We start from the raw sequence: 17,779 nt of genomic DNA, 5'->3' as shown, positions 1-17,779 counted from the left end.
ATCCTTTGACCGTTGAGTGACAATAAATTTTAAACCATTTTGAATCTTTGGTGAAACCAATTCCATGTCAAAGTAGACATCAATAGCTTTGAAACGAGTATAATTTTGACCTATTTGAGACCTAAAACAAGGAAGATATGAGAATTTGAACTTAGCCTGCTGCATGGACCAGGTTTGATAGTCTTAGCAGGATTGTAACAAAATGGAAATGAACTATCAATTAGAATTTATGACATAGGACATCCTATGGGTTGAAAAAATTAAAGCTCATGGAGCTTTGAGAATTTAGGACTAAAATCTTAAATTTGATCAGATTATTGTTCATCTTGAAGTTTTGGACTAAGATGGAAGAAAAACAAAAGAAAAACAGAGGAAAAGTGCAATGAAATTGCAAAGAGAATAGATGGAAGAAGAATAAAGGAAATGAAAAGGACAAGATCTGGAGCATCTTCATGGTGGTCTCACACCCACAATGGAGTCTCACTTGAGAGAAGAATAGAAAATGAGAAAGAGATATGATTACCTGAACTTGTTCTGAAGGGCCTTGCACCAAACTTTGCATCATATGATGGAAGACTAGAAAGAAAGATAACCCAAACTTGCTCCAGATGGGCTCATGTTCGATTTCACAGCACATGAGGGAAAACTCAAATGGAAAGGAAAAATATTTCATTCATCAATATTACATCATCTAATTATATTACATCGCTAAAAAATGGCAGCCACTATTCATGGATTACCCAAAAGTGGCCTGTGACCATAATACTCTCCACTTATAACCTAACTACATGTCATTACTGCTTAATTATCATGTTTACCAAACAAAAAATAAATATCAGATACATAGCCATTACTTTATGTCACAGTAAGTGATTTAACGACTAAGCAAAAGAAAATAATAGAATATCATGTGGATCCAACTAATGACACAGATAAAAAAGATAACAGAACAAAGACAAATGACTAAATTAACAAATGAGGTCTCAATTAACTCAACCAAAGTGATGATTAACACTTGAAGCTCTTTATTCCTAAATCATCCACAAAATAGGTTGGGGACTACATCAATGTAGCTTTTGGGGACTACATCAATGTAGCTTCAAGATAGGTTGTAGTTAATGGAAAATATGTGATTAGGATGACACTATGACCGATCAGTCCATGTCATACTTGATGATAAGGCAACTAAAAGATAACCACTCAGAAACTAATGGACTTCAAACACTTGGGACTAGTTTGGTTCGTGGGAAGAGAAGAGGGGAAGTGTGGTCAATGGGAAGATGAAGAAATGCCACACATTTGGTTGGAGGTCTGATCTACTCTACATTTTTTATTGGTCTCAAACTCTCAATTATCTTGTATTACTGTATTACAATCATAGTCACGATCATCATGTATTCTTCCATTTTCTACAAATCGATGGAATATAATGTGTAACCTCTTACTCCAATGTCAATCTTAGTCCTGACCAAACCAAAAACTTTTCTAATGGGAAAGAGTTGGATACTTTCCAAGTCTTATTCTACCTAGGAAAATATATACACAAATTTAGATGCAAATTAATATAAAAATACCCATTAAACAAAAAAGAACTCAAGAAGCAAAGAATGAAGCATGCAGTCGCCAAGCATTGTCCTTACAAATGAATTCACCCCCTCTAGTGCACATGATTCCAATAATCCTCTCCATGGACATATGAACTATGACACTGATACTTCCAAAATGTAGCCATGTGCATGTCTGATATGTATCAGAATTAGATACACCCTAGATAAGAACTGATATGTACTAGATATTTCTTGTAAATATCCATCTTTTTTTATTCAAAAAAAAGAAATGGTAGCGGACAAGGTAAGGATGCATTTTGGGTATAATTTGCACAAACCCTGGAAACTCTTGGGATTTACGAGGTTATGTATTAAATCAAGTTTGGCGAGCAACAACTAGGTCCACAATGATTAGAAGTGCAAAAGACACCTATGTGTACCCTAAAAGGGAGAGAATAGCCTATTACAAAAAGAAGCAAGGAAACCTATAACTACAAAGTTTCTATGAAGTATATACTATATGATATAGTTACATATGCCAAAAAAAAGGAGTGTATCGTATTCGTACCATACTTCTATCCTATTTTTCTTTATTTGTAATAAAATGTCCATGTATCATGTCATATTTGTTTCCTGCAGCCATATCCATGATTGGGAGAAAAAAACTCAAGTTTGCATTTGCTCCTCTAAGGTACACTTAAACGAATATCTGCAATAAGGTTCACAATACTAGTTTCGATACCCATATTGGTACCATTCTAGCACAATGTTAGTATGGGTCGGTTCATGGTACCAACATTCAATATGTCCTCTATCCAAGTATTGGTTTGCTATCGGCATGGTACTGTATGCCTGATACTAGTTGGTACAGTCCAATACAATGAACCATGGTGCAGTAAAACCAGCCTCATTCTAGCCACCAATAAGCAGGGTAAGAGGCAAGATAAAAGGTAACCTAGCCCAAAAGGAACTCAAAAGTAGAGAAGTACATAAATGAAAAGGTAACCAGGGAAAACTAATCACACGGGAATGCCAACTACGATGGAATGATCTATATAATACCTAGATAGGATTTTTAAATGGACAGTCATTAAAGTAAACTTGAAGTAGGCCAACAAGTCAAACTAAAATCCCATCTCCAAAAAATAATAAAGAATAAAATGAAATGGAAAATAAAGTAAAAGATAAGAAGGTTATTTCCCTTAACAGGTTATACATCAGTGGAAAGGCAACAGCTAATAGGCAAAAATATATGTATATGTTTATGTAAGTATTTATATATGTATGGATGTATGTTTATCCACAAGGCACAGGTTTCTAAGGTAAAGTTGAAGAAATAACATCTCAATATTTGCAGAAATCAAGGTCGGAGGAACCAGTACAGGGCATCCTACCGCTTCTCCGGCGGCACGAGTCGGTACGGCAGTGTCAAGCTTGTACCGACAGAGGGCACTGTACCGTGGGAGAGAAAGAGAGAGAGAGAGAGTAGGGGGAGGGAGGGAGGCTGGCAGAGGCTGGCGGATGCCAACCCCCCCGCGGCCTCCGCCGGCATCCCGACCTCTCTCTCTCTCCCCCACTCGCTCTCTCTTTCCTTCTTCTCCGGCTCCAGCAATAGGTCTCATTTCTGTTGCCGAAATCGTACCGGGGAGCCACCGTTACGACTTGGAACGGCCGGAACTATCCGATTCGAGACGGTTCCGCCCACCTTGGCAGAAATGTTTCTTGTTTCATAAAACTTATGTGTTTTAAAAGATTAATAATTGTTTAGTAATAAAATATTGATGTTATGATGTATGTATGACATAAAAACAACTATGCTACCGAACCATTAAATCAACTTCTAAAAATGCAAGTTCTGACAAGAATAATTAACATATATCAACAACAACACAAACCAGTTCATGTCCATAGATCAAACTAACAAAATAAGGTTAAAAAAACAATGTACAAGTACCTGCAGTGCTGGAAAGGTATGATCATCCAGAAGATAAAAAACAAAAGACTCAAGTTGTGACTGTCTGGTCATACCAAAAGATGAAGCAAAATCATCAACTAGATATTTCCATTCAACATCAGGTAGAGTCCAATGTCTATCAAACAAATAGTATAAGAACTGCAAACAAGTTAAGGAAAAAAGAGGGAAGCACATAGGCACCAATACAAGTATCACAGCTGCATAGCAAATAACGAAGGTCAAGGATACAATTGCATGTTTGCAGACCACCATATCAGAAGTTCCATGTAAAAACAGTACATCAGTAGCAACTCGCAAATTTTTAAATGGATAACATTCATTTTTGTTGTCCTCATCTATCTTGGAATGGAAAAGCAGCAGGGAATTTTCATCCTGCAACAAAGTAATATCCACTTCTTCTTTGCTTCTCTCCATATAACTCTGTTCAATCCCAAGATTTGATAATGCTTGCTCAATGAAAAGTGTGAAAGCACTTGACCTCGCAGAATCTGTCAAATTACTTGAGAACTCAGGCCATGACCGATTAACTGCAGCTGACTTTCTTTCTTGGACATGCATACTCCATAAGGCAGAATTAGAGAAACGTGACTGTACATTCTCAAGAAATTGATGCCTTGTACACCAAATCATGACCTCCAAGTGCTGAAGAACCAAAAGATAATATCAAAATACATTACAAGATTTTATATAGAGCAATAGTGTAAAACTAGTTATACATTTGCTCCAACACTAAATATCTGTGAACAATTTCAACAATAAAAAATAATCAATGCATTAGATTTTTGTCAGCAATCAAGAGAAGAGAGATTCTGACATGATCCTTTCGGCCTTCCTGTCACTTGTGCATGATCCCTCACTCTTAAGGACTAAACCATATGTGCAAAAGTGAAACTCTGACAATGACATGAACTATTTCTTTTTTTCCTCTTAATTTTCTAAAGAACTAGGGTTCTAGGGACAGGTAGTACTGAATAATCTAGAGCACCAAATCTAAATGAAAGAAATGGAATCGGTTTCAAACTCAAATTTCTATTGCAGCAAAAAAAAAACTCAATTTTCTATAAAGAAATATGGAGTGAAAGTTGATAAACTCTAAGGGATAGTTGGATGCATTGGCACACTATAACAATAGATTTGCAACTATTTTTTTCATAGGAAAGCAAAGAGATAACAGAGATGAAGGCCCCGTTTGGAGGAGCTTTGGGAGGGCCAAAAATCACTTTCGGGCCCTCCAAAAGCACTTTTAGATGAAATAGGAGTATTTAGGCCCTGTTTGGGGGAGCTTTTGGAGGGCCAGAAAGCACTTTCTGGCCCTCCAAAAGTACTTTTAGATGAAAAACTGTGTTTGGTAAATTTTTCGAAAAGCTGTTTCAGCTTTTGCGGCAAGCTGAAAACAGCTTTTGAGAGGAAGCTCCAATTTGGAGCTTTTGGGAGGAAGCTGTTTCAGCTTTTTCGGAAAGCTGTATTTTTGACAAAAATGCTCATATTAAAATAACATAATTACATAGTTTGTCCCTTTATAAACCTAAAAATCTGCTGGAGCCAAGAACCCTAGCCGTCAGACTCCCTTCCGTAAGAAAAGGTATTTTTCTTTTCAATTTTTGTATGCATCTCTTGAACCACATTTTAGAAGAAAAATTTTTTAATCCTTTTCCATACCTTCCAAAATCAATCTATTGTTTTTTTTTTATCATCAACCTCGCGGCCCATGCTGAGGTCCTCCTCGAGCGTGGACCACGAAGAAGAGCCCCTGGACCGCGGAAAATTATTTTATGAGAAATTATGGGAAATTATTATGGAAAATTATTTTATACTAATAATTATAATATTTTAAACCTTTATTTTTGTATTATACTATAAATATAATATCATATTATATTATATCATAATACATTAATATGTTATGTTAAATAATTTAATATTATGTTATATTATGGAAAATTAATTTATACTAATAATTATAATATTTTATACCTTTATTTTTGTATTATACTATAAATATAATATCACATTATATTATATCATAATACATTAATATGTTATGTTAAATAATTTAATATTATGTTATATTATGGAATTAATTTATACTAATAATTATAATATTTTATATCTTTATTATTGTATTATACTATAAATATTATATTATATTACATTACATTATAATACATTAATATGTTATTTTAAATAATTTAATATTATGTTATATTATGAAAAATTAATTTATAATAATAATTATAATATTTTATACCTTTATTATTGTATTATACTATAAATATTGTATTATATTACATTACATTATAATACATTAATATGTTATTTTAAATAATTTAATATTATGTTATATTATGAGAAATTAATTTATACTAATAATTATAATATTTTATACTTTTATTATTGTATTATACTATAAATATAATATATATTACATTATATCATAATACATTAATATGTTATGTTAAATAATTTAATATTATGTTATATTACCAAATATTAATTTACTCTAATAATTATATTACTATTATGCTATATTAACATAATATTATTTTATATTACAATAATATTATACTATATCGTATATTTATGTATTAATTTATGTTATATTTTATTATGTTCTGTTGTATAATACTATGCAATGTCCTTTATGGTAATTTTGTTATACAAAAGTACTTTCTCAGTTTGTTTACCAAACACAAAACAAACTACCACAGCACTTTACGAATATAGTTACCAAACAGCAAACAACTTTTTATAACAGCTCTACTTCAGACAGCTCTACTTTCAACAGCTCTACTTCTAACAGCTCTACTGCCAACAGCTCCCCCAAACAGGGCCTTAGTAAAAATTTCGAAAAGCTATTTTAGCTTTTTCAGAAAGCTAAAAGCAGTTTTTTAGGAGAAGCTCCATTTTGGAGTTTTCCAGAAAAGCACTTTTAGGCCCGATCGGAGAGCTGTTTTTTTGACCAAAATACCTGTGATAAAATATAACAATTACACAAAATGTCCCTTTAATAATTGTTTAACCAATTTTATTACCTAGCTAGAAAATTTGTTATATTATGAAAAATTAATTTATGCTAATAATTATAATATTTTATATCTTTATTATTGTATTATACTATAAATATATTATTATATTACATTATATCATAATACATTGATATGTTATGTTAAATAATTTAATATTATATTAAATTACAGTAATATTATACTATATCATATATTTATGTATTAATACATATTATATTTTATTATGCTCCGTTGTATAATAGTATGCAATGTCCTTTATGGTCATTTTGTCATACCAAAAGTACTTTCTCAATTTCTCAGTTTGTTTACCAAACACATGTTAAAGTAGCACAATACTTTAGAAATGTAATTACCAAACAACAAACAGCTTTTTATAAAAGCTCTATTTCCAAAAGCTCTATTTTCAAAAGCTCTACTGCTAACAGCTCCCCCAATATAATATGTATGTATTAATACATATTATATTTTTTTATGCTCTGTTGTATAATAGTATGCAATGTCCTTTGTGGTCATTTTGTCATACCAAAAAGTATTTTCTCAGTTTGTTTATCAAACACATGTTAAAGTGGCACAGTACTTTAGAAATATAGTTACCAAACAGCAAACAACTTTTTATAAAAGCTCTAGTTCAGAAAGCTTTACTTCCAAAAGCTCTACTGCCAACAGCTTCTCCAAACGGGGCCAAAGAGGTTTGAGATCTTGCAAAACTTAACAATTAAAGTCATCATAAAATCGTCTAGTAAAATGTTTCAATGTCTGGCATTAAAATGATGTTGGAATGGTGTTCAGCATAAGAATGATGCCGGAATGGTGACTGACATAAGAATGATGAGGACCCTGCCTAAGCATGTTCTCTACAACCATGAACAGGTAGGATTCAATCGACGACCTCCTTAATCAACACATAAAACCAAATGCTGAAATTAGCAGTTAGACCAACAAGTTAAAGAATGGGTTGGATTGGATCTAACTAGCCACGTACAAGATATTTTGAAATAAATGTATAGCAATTAGTTATGCTCAATTAGGAGTTGCAAGTCAGATCAATTGTATTCAATGTAGACCTGAGCATTGTAAAAAAATGTTGAGTAAAGTTTTAAACACCATGTACCGTCACCACACTCCACACTAGTAGCTGGCATGCACTAGCATGCAACAATGCTAAGCTTAGTGCAAGTCCTCTACATTTTCAAACAAATGTTAAAGAAGATTAAAAAATTACATTCCCTCCCTCCTCTCCCTGTACCTCAAAACTGTGTATGTTTCCCCTTCAATGCTCAATAGTAATTCAAAACCAATCGGCACTCATGCTTCAGAAGCCTCTAGCCACAATCTTCTCCCATTCATCAAAGCATCATGAAAGGCCTCAAGAATGAGTTCACTTAAGCCTTCCATCCCACATTCCCTCCTGCAACCTCTTTCTTCAAATCATCATTTCCTACTAAAATTCCACCTCTTTTAATGGCCTTCCAACATTGATTCAACAGGTTCCTCTGTGATCCAGTCCGTAACACTCCTTTTTATTTCTAACCCATCCCCCAACCTTAATTTACATAAAGTTAGAGAGAGAAGATAGACTTCTGCAAGGTGGGGCAGCCAAAGTGATGGTGAATGTAGCACCCAATCATGACAACGCTTGGAAAGAAGGGAAAGACTAAGGATGAGTTAGAACATTGAAAAGATTATGAGCACAGGTAACAAGCATCATGACCTCTCGCATGCAAATCCTGGAAAAAGAAAAATTAAATCTGGCTAAATTTTTTCATTTCCATGGAATCCCGAATTTCTATGGTCCTTAAAAATCCTATGGTATTCTAGTGCACCCAAACAGGCCCTTAAAGTAGTTCACCGCATGTTTGTTTGCTTTCCGTAGCAGATACTTAAAAAGAGAGGAGAAGGGGGGGGGGACCTCTCTGTTGCTCATCTTGCAGGACAGTTTTATACTTTAGGATATAAAAATTCTTGATGAGCATAAGAAGTTTCAGCTTCAGCTTTTATTGTTTCAAAGATCAAAAAAAATGAAAATTTATCCATACGTTAAGCAGGGGCAATTAAAGCTAATCTTCTCCTTACATCTCTCCATTTTCATCTCCATTCCTCCACATGGTTCAAGAAAAAATGGTCTACCATTTCTGATTGAACCAAACAACTTAAGCAGTCACACTTTCCTTTTTGCACATAAAATTCTTTTCTTCTCCTTTCCCCTATACTTGCAAAGAACTACATCCTTAGATAAATGTTACTAAGTTGAGTAGCCAGGACTTCATATCAAATTATGGACAGAAAATGTGTGACAACATAATTTTAAACAAAGGTATCAGATATATGAAAGTACAGTGAGCAAGAGCATAGCAGATCAATCATAAAGAAGAGTAAAATGGGAAGAAACTGAATGGAGTAAAACAACACTACATATGTGGGAACCATTTCCGTGTCATGTAACTGTATAGAAATGTTGAAAAAACAATATAAGGCTATAAATCAATTTTCCAGCTGCCCTCAGAAAATTAGTTTCTTTTCTGTTTCTAGAATGCAACAAGATGTAGGTAAGCATGGTATATTAACATGATGAAGTAGATAGAAAATTGGTTTTTACAACATACTCGTAGCTGCAATTAGTAGAGTGGGAAAGAGAACCTGCTTTGCCTTCAATGTGTTCTCCAAAAGGTGATGCAAGTCATGAAGCTGACCTGAAAAGGTCTCCTTAAACAATGAATCCATAACCTCAAGAACATTAGAAATGCCAGTTAACTGCAATGCAAACATTTGCAACAGAGACAGCTCAGATTGCATTGCCTCTAGACCAAGTTTATCTATATCATTGTTAAGCCACAACCTGTAACATGTCCATTAAAACATTGATGCACATTTACAAACTTCTAAAATCTAAACTTTATCCTTCACGAAAGGCTATAACTACTTTAGGATACAAATCTCATGAAGATCATAAATGATTTTCTTAAATGTTCGCTTGCACCAGTCCTTCACAACCACTTCATCCAAAAGAAAAGCAAGAACAGGATCACTTGACACAGCATTCTCATCCATACAGACATCTGAAACATCTGTGTATTTGTAAGGTAACAACTGGAAAATTTAGAAAACTGAAAAGCAGATAAAATGTGAATATGATGCGCCTATGAGCATCTACACAACAATTTCAAGGAAGATAAATGTTTAGAGAAGGATACAGTGGCAAATCAAAGAAACAAGATTGTTTTCTAGTGCAACATCGAACAGAGAATATAGACGTTCAACATCAGCCATTGTATGCTCCCTGCCATCTTCCTTTTCTTGAAATCTGTCATCATCTCGTTTGGAGATAAGACCAGCCTCAGTGCATTTATAATACAGACGAAGTCGGACTCTATTTCCATTGTTTGGTATTGGTGTTCTACAAATTGGGCATACATCATATCTCTGCCAGCATTCTGCACATAAAGAGGCATGCCCACACGAGTTAAGTACGTGTTGCACATAGCGTCCACAGTTCCTCAAATCTCTAGTTGCTCGGCAACATTCAATCTTTGCTTCATTACATAGTTCAATTAGATCCATTGATGCCAAGTGCTCCAGTGCATCCTGATATAAGATGGCATTATCACAGTGACAGTTCACATGAGGCTTTATTAGCAAATGAACCATTTTATTTATGTAAGGTTTTACAACACAGCAACTGTGAGAATATTTCAGAAATATGTGTGTGTGTGTGTGTGTGTATATATATATGCTCCAGAAAAATTATGTCAAAATTCTAAAGATAAAAGGCCAGACAAACAGAAGACTGAGGACATAATCATGAGAAAATACAATCCTGGATCTTTTAACAATGTTAGAGTGCAAACTAGCAACATCACTGAAGGGTTTGAATCTTGGCCGCATATAGCATCTCATCTATGCCAAAGTGGACATAGGATTTGGCTGGAAATGTAAGTGAAGAAGCTTGAATTAACTAGTTCACTTCTTTCATAGATAAAGTTTAGAATATAAGTGAGAAACAACATTTGTAACAAAGGATGCTTAATTATAGTTCATTCCCAGCGTCACATAACTCAAGGTTTGGTGCCATGATTCTCTAGTCACAGTAATTGCTAGTTCCCTGCCAATTGGATGGATCGACATATGCTCCAATCTGCTTCTTTGACCAACATCACAATGATGATTTATTGGCTCACCTCCATTGACAGGGTAAGCAAGGCATCTCGGTATTCTCTAGTTGACACAGACCCTTACAGCCTAGTCAAATAGGCAGACTGCCTAATTTAGGTAGCCCATCTTTTGAAAGACCATAAATGCATAAATAAATAAATGGGTCAAAAATATGCTATTAACCTTATTTTTTCCAGATCATAAAGATAAACAACTAAACAAACTATTATAGGATATTAGGGAATAAGATTAACTAAAACCAAGAAATGATTTGATCACATACAAGTCCACAAGTCACAGTAATGCTGTCAAAAACAAAATAAGGAGAGGTCAAACAAAAGGTGTAAAGAAAACAGAAATAATAGAGGAGAAAAATGAATTGAAAACATATAAAGCAAAAGGAGTAAAACAATCAGCAAAAACTGAAAAAATAAAAAATAAACAGGGAAGATGAAAAATGACTACAAGATAGTTGAAGTTGAAAAAGGGAAAAAAAGAGAGGTAAAAGAAGAAGAGAAGATAAGGATGAAAATAGAAAAACAAAAGGGAAGAAGAAGAGAAGAAAAAGGAATGGATAAAGAAAAAGAAAGGGGGAAGAAAATGGATAAGAGAAGGTAAAAAGTGAGGCAAAAAAAGAATAAAAGGAGGATGAAGAGTGAGTTGATTGCCGGGATTACACTTCAAATATCAACCCACTAATAGAAGCAAATTGCATGGAAGAACTCATGGTTTGGTGAAGGGTGTTCTCTCCAAGAAATTTTATTAATATATCAAAAGATTACCCCATATAATATATTACATGCATATATATAGAACATAATCCTACCCTAATTCAGGCATTAAACCCGGTAAAAAATCATACTTGAAATAGGACCCAATAATAAGGAAACATGCTACAAATATCCTAGTTAAAACTCGATATGTTTTTCAATGAAAAACTTATGCAAAAATCCATTGGCTAAAATTTGAAGTCTTCTCTCGTGAATCCACTAGCTCATGCAAAGTTTGGCATGGTCCAAGTGGTCATAGTACCTACTAGCTGCATGTGTTGCATCAGGAACTAACTTAGGAAGATAAGAGATAAAAGTAAGGCAAAATTGATACTTGTTTAGGAGCCTTTTAGCAGACATACGACAACCAACAACCTCGCAAAGGGCTATTGGAGGTTATGTAAGGCTGTTGGAAATCATCTGGTGGGTAACAAATTGGCAGACATAGGACTACCAGTGGACTGGAGGAATTGATTGCCACTTACCAAAGACTTCTAATAGAGAGGTGCTGGGTTAGGTGAAAGAGAAGCTTGGAGATTATAACTTAAGTTTTCATTTACATTATTTCACCTTATTTTGAGGAAAATGTACCCTATTTTAGTTGTAATAATGAAAAAAAAAATTGGGCGCAAGGTTCATTGTACCAGCACTAGCTGTTGTACCATGGAATGCCGTACCGGCCGGTACGGGCCGGTACGCACCGGTCCGGTCCTAGACCGGTACCGGAACGGCAAAAAAATCGGTATTTTCCGTTTTTTATCCGAACCGGCCGGTACGGGCCCGTACCGGCCGGTTCGGTTCGAAGCCCGTACCGGCCGGTACCGGCCTCGTACCGGTGCGAACCGGCCGGTTCGCACGGGTACGATTTTTTTTTTTAGAACCACAGCGCCGCACGCTGTGGTTTTTGAAACCACCGCGTACCGTACCGGTACCGGCCGGTACGTATCGGACCGGACCGGTACCGTACCGGTCCGGCCGGCCACCGGTACGCCGACCGGTACCGGTACGGCGGACCTTGGTTGTACCGGTATCCTATCATTATAGTTAGAGCTTATCACAGGCCGGGCTTTGGGCCTGAACACTATTCATTTTTAATCGGGCTTTGGCCGGGCCTATTTAAAATTTGACCTTTTCTATTCTCAAGTCCAACTCATGACCAGCTCTAATTACTGTACAGTACGCCTGGTCTAGTACAGCATACTCCCCATACTAACATAGGGTTGGGAGATCCTTTTTCTTATCCCCAACCATGGTGTTGCCCAAAGCATGTCACTACAGATCGATGCAACATGAAACTAGGAAGAACCAATCAGTTTCACTCAATACAAGCTAGGTCAACCCCTATCCCACATCGGACCTCTACTATTATGGTATGATACACCAAGTACAAGGTGATACAGGGCGGTATGGCGACCACTGTTTGGAGCATGGCTTAAAAAAGCAGATATACATATATATTGATAACTAAAACAAAGGCCTGTTGACCAATGACTAGGTGGTAATTTTAACAATCTGGCACATAGGTATGTGGTCTTTTGAACTTTTATTGTTCTTGATCATTGACATATTTGATATATCATCTTTAGATCAAAATCAAATATCTTTACACCAATCTCAATGGCATCAAGGCCATGATAACACCACCATCTAAATCACCATTATGACCATGGTTCCCACTACCAATTATGGTAATCATACTAGTACCATGCTGGTACGGTACAGGTTAGTTCATGTTACCGACACTCGGTACCACTCCACACCGAATTTTATCAGTTTGCTGCCAATACAATAGGGTATGCCCGGTACCAGGCGATATGATCTAATACTGTAAACCATGGTTATGACACAACCACCACCATAGTTGGCATTATGTAAAGTTATCTCAGCATAAGGGCTCTTTCTATGTGTATCAGTCACCCTACACTAGCCCAACTACTAGCCCATTCTATTCCTAGTTTGACTAATCTCAGCATAAGGGCAAGTTGTCTTACTCCTAGTAGTAATCCATTGTTCACTACAACATTTGTAGTGAAATTATATCTTTCTCACTTTGATATGCTGGATAATCTAATTATGTTTACAGCTACTAAACAATGTCCTTTGGTCAAAGCAACTAGGAAAAAACAGTCCTAATCTTTGGGCAAGCTCCTGAAAGTAATTGTTAATAGCATAGCACCAACATTCACGTCTCCAATCCATCAACTGAATTCTATTTAAATTAGGTATGCTCGTCTCTCGCTCCATTCTTTTGTGCACCAGATTTTGAATACAATAAAAGGGTTCTTGTTGTGTTCGTCTACCTATTAGAGCCTTAGGCATAGCATTTTTTGCATTTGTGCAGAAATAACATGGCTGGATCTATTGTCATCAATATCAACTTCTAACACTCATCACAGCTTTTCAAATATTAGCACTATCAGTAAATTCTTTAATCGCACTATGCTTTTTAAATGTCCACCATATTTTTCTTCAATTGAAATCTAAAATATGCCATCTCTAAGTTCCTTCTCTTCTTTCATTTTTTTCCATCAGGTACCAGCAAAACTCACTAGTTCTTTTAGATCTTTGTTTTTTCATTGTTCTAAAAGCAGCGGTTGTATGCAGGCTGCATATGCCAACAGATATGCAGTTAGTATTTCTAAACTATTTAGAAATAAATAAAATATTTAAATAGAATAAAACAACAATAATGATAGTAAAATTTCTTGGATAAATAATGGCAATATTTATTACAAAACAACTAACAAGTAGTGCATATTGCTTAGTACTCAATATCTAAGAACAATAGGCATTTATTTAATTAAAATATGTTACTAACACTAATATGCCGCTCACATAAAATCTACTCTCAACCTAACCATCGACTTGAATCTTTCAATTCACATAGGCCCACATAAGAGTGGGCCACATATGTGGCCTAAGAAGACTAAGCAAGCCACATATGTAGCTGCACGATGCTAGGTAGGCTGAGCACATGGTCAAACATTGCTAAGTGGGCAGCTTATTTGGTCCATAGGTAGTATGAGTGCATTTAATAATCGCATATAGCAAGGTTTCAAATACCAGGGGCGGGGCCATCCCCATATTTCTGTGGAACAAGACATCCCCTACCGACACTTAGGTTAGTAGATGTCCCGTCCTTTCCCAATCCATTTTCCGACTCGCCCACTCTAGGCACTCAGAAAAGTGGGATGCCTCACTATCCCAACAGTATTTAAAACCTTGGCATATAGGGAAATTGGTACAATCAGGTGACTGAATCCGTGTATGCGATCTTACGCACTGCATTTTTAAACACAAGCGCGGTTTAGGTCCTCAACAGAATAAAAATTTTATGTTTCCATTCCCCTTGATTTTAGAACAAGTGGAACTTAAATATTCCCACCTTACATGGGATTAGTAGAGAGAAGAGGGAATCTAGACCCCATTAGGCTTCTACTCTCTCTTCCTTGGTTAGTGTCTTTTTGCCTCATCTACCACTGCCACCATCAAGCCCTCTTCACCAACCTTTTCTGCCTCAATCTAGGTGGTGAATGATTGCTTCTACTATCTCGCTCCCAGAGAAGCAATTCTTAACAATCTTCTTTGTTATCTAGACCTACATTGAGAGTCACTATAACCCTCGTGATCCCATCGTCACTTCCATCCATTCCTTCAGCTCATCCTCGCCGTTGAATCTATACACTCTACAACAAAATGGTTAATCAACGACAAAATATTTTGCTACAAAATACAATTTTTCACTAACAAGTACTGTAAGGCAACGAAATAAAACATTCATCACAGAATATTATTTAAATAATATTTTTTGAAATAAAATAATATTTTGTTGCATAATGTAGAGTATTTGGTGACAAAACAATGTTTTATTATGCATTCTTCCTTGAAAAAATTTACAATAAAAATTATTTTTGTTGCTAATTATCTAATTAACTTTTAGCAATGATCATATTTCATAATTAGATATACCCTCATTGGCAACATTTGTCTTATAATACTAACTATTTAACAATGAATTAGATTTTATCACCCATACATCGTTGTATAACTTTATGATGAAATAGTTTTCATTGCAAATTATTTATGTGATTTAGCAATAATAGTGATTCAGCGTTAAACATATTCTTGTTAGCAACACATATTATTTTATTGTAGAATATTGACTATTTAACAACAAAATAGATCTTCAAAATATTTTTTCACTAATTAATATTACATATATCCAATATATTTTAGAGATAATGATAATATATTGACTATTATATGTACTATATGTACTTAAAATTTTTTGCTGGTTTAATATGCCATTTACAACTTCATTTGACCACAATCTATTTGGTAATAGTTTTATATACATTAGTGATTATTAATTAATTAACGGTATATTACGAATAATTTATTGATATAGGGGGATGCATAATACCTTTTAGCTACTCTCATGAAAAAACTCTGTAATGCTTATTGGTTATTAGCAGGATAGTAAATTTAATGAAATTGATTATATATTATGAAATTTTTTGATGGGTTAAATATGTTATTTTCAACTTGATTTGATCCGATTCTTTTGATGAACAAGTTATATGAGTCAAGTTAGTTTAACAATTAAATAACTATAGGTTGGGAATGTAATCCATATCATAATTGCAAGTGACATACCGTAACCACGTAATGGTCTAAGACGTAATTATGAAACTTGCATGACCAATGAAATTATTCATTTTTTACTTTTGTCAAAAAGAAGAGGATTGATTTGTTTATAAAAATAATTAATTATTAAAATATGAGATGAGTATATTTTATAACATGAACAAGTTCTTGCATGGAATGATAGAACAGAACGGCCACCAAATATGTATGATAAAACATATCTTCATATTACAAGCTAATGTTGTCACGATGGCTGAGTAGCAGGTAACAATCCCAGAAATCTTGGGCTTAATCCAATGATTGCTATGCCAACACCGGGACAGACCGGCTGCCCAATAGCACAGTTCGGCATGCCCCCATATCATTCCACGCGAGGCCCGTACTAATATAACAGGGAAGGCGGGGGGAGGAAGAACGAAGAGAGGAGAAGAGAGAAAGAGAGAGGAAGGGAGGGAAAGAGACGGAGGCTAGTGGAAGGCCAACTGAGGCCGGCAAAGGGCCACAGAGGGCTGGAACGCCGCGCAAAAGGGCGGAGGAGGGGCTCTGCCTCCGATTTTTCTGTTTTGTTCGAAATAGAGATCTCGGATGGGACCATTTTAAATTTTGAAAAAAATTAAAAATTAAAAAAGAGGCCCCTTTCTAATGCCGACTTCGCTTAATTTTTTTGAAGTTAAAAAAATCCCCTCTAGGACCCCTATTTCAAACGAAACAGAAGAATCAGAGGCGGAGCCTCTCATTTGCCCCTTTGTGCAGCTCTGCGGCCCTCCATCGGTCTTCATCAGCCGTCTGCCACCCTTCCTCTCCCCATCCATTGCTAGTTTCTCATTCTGCTCCCTAGAACCATCCCATCTGCCGCTGGTGCAGCACAGTACACCACGAATCGGGCGACTTGGGACAATTCCGCCATCCTTGATTCAATCCTTTGTATAGGTGTACGTGTATATATATATAAGAAATTCTTCCCTGCATTTAAAATTTTAAGCATATATCCAAATCCATATCGTCAATCCAACTCAGAAAGAATATAGGAATAGATTTGATTGGATAATATCCTACTCATTTTCAGAAAGAATACTTAATTTTGAGTGACGAAATAGTATCATCACTAATAGCCATCTTTCTGGGATAAGGAAAGTTTCATTAGTAAAATATCTTTTGACGAAAGTGCTTTCGTCATGGAAAAAATTACTTCTGTAGCAAAAAAAAAAAAGCGCACATGACCCTTGGAGCTGACATTTCTTGATAAAATAGATGTTTCGGTAACGTCATCTACTTACTTTTAGTGGCAAATTATTTTGCCGCGAATTATATATATGTTAGCAACAAAATTTATTTCATTATAAAATATTGAATATTTTGTGATAAACTACTATTTCATCATAGAAGAATTTTAGTGATGAGGCATTAATTACAAACCTAGCGACGAAATTATTTTCATCACCAAATACTATAGGCGACAAAATTATTTTTTAGCAACAAATTTTTTTTATTGCTAAATGTATAAATTCTTGTAGTGACACCAACGGTCCAACGCCCTCGATGTGCTCTCCAAGCATCCTTAACTAGCCATCTGTCAACCTCCAATCAAACTCTGCGTTGTTCCTCAAAGAGTTGAGCACCATCAAACTCCCAAGAAGCTTCCTATTCCAGAAGATCCACAGCATG

At 35.2% G+C, this 17,779-nt stretch overlaps 1 protein-coding gene across 3 annotated transcripts in view; it reads right to left on the bottom strand.

Annotated features, from left to right (window-relative positions):
- Positions 1-17,779, bottom strand: part of HOS1 (ubiquitin-protein ligase) — a 41,940-nt gene that overhangs the window by 22,181 nt on the left and 1,980 nt on the right. For 2 of the 3 annotated variants that reach the window (XM_008793138.6, XM_088715511.2), the window contains exons 3-7: positions 9,740-10,130; positions 9,479-9,613; positions 9,186-9,361; positions 3,751-4,164; positions 3,502-3,660 (exon numbers count right to left, since the gene is read on the bottom strand). In XM_008793138.6, the coding sequence (XP_008791360.1) occupies positions 3,502-3,660; positions 3,751-4,164; positions 9,186-9,361; positions 9,479-9,613; positions 9,740-10,130 (1,275 nt within the window). The remainder of the gene's footprint in view (positions 1-3,501; positions 3,661-3,750; positions 4,165-9,185; positions 9,362-9,478; positions 9,614-9,739; positions 10,131-17,779) is intronic. The other variant, XM_026805098.4, reaches the window with a different exon arrangement.

Source organism: Phoenix dactylifera, chromosome 1, assembly GCF_051530095.1.
Source record: "Phoenix dactylifera cultivar Ajwa chromosome 1, Ajwa_hap1_PhDact_Kaust_v1.1, whole genome shotgun sequence".
NCBI lineage: Eukaryota > Viridiplantae > Streptophyta > Magnoliopsida > Arecales > Arecaceae > Phoenix > Phoenix dactylifera.
This window is presented reverse-complemented; position numbering and strand designations above follow the sequence as displayed.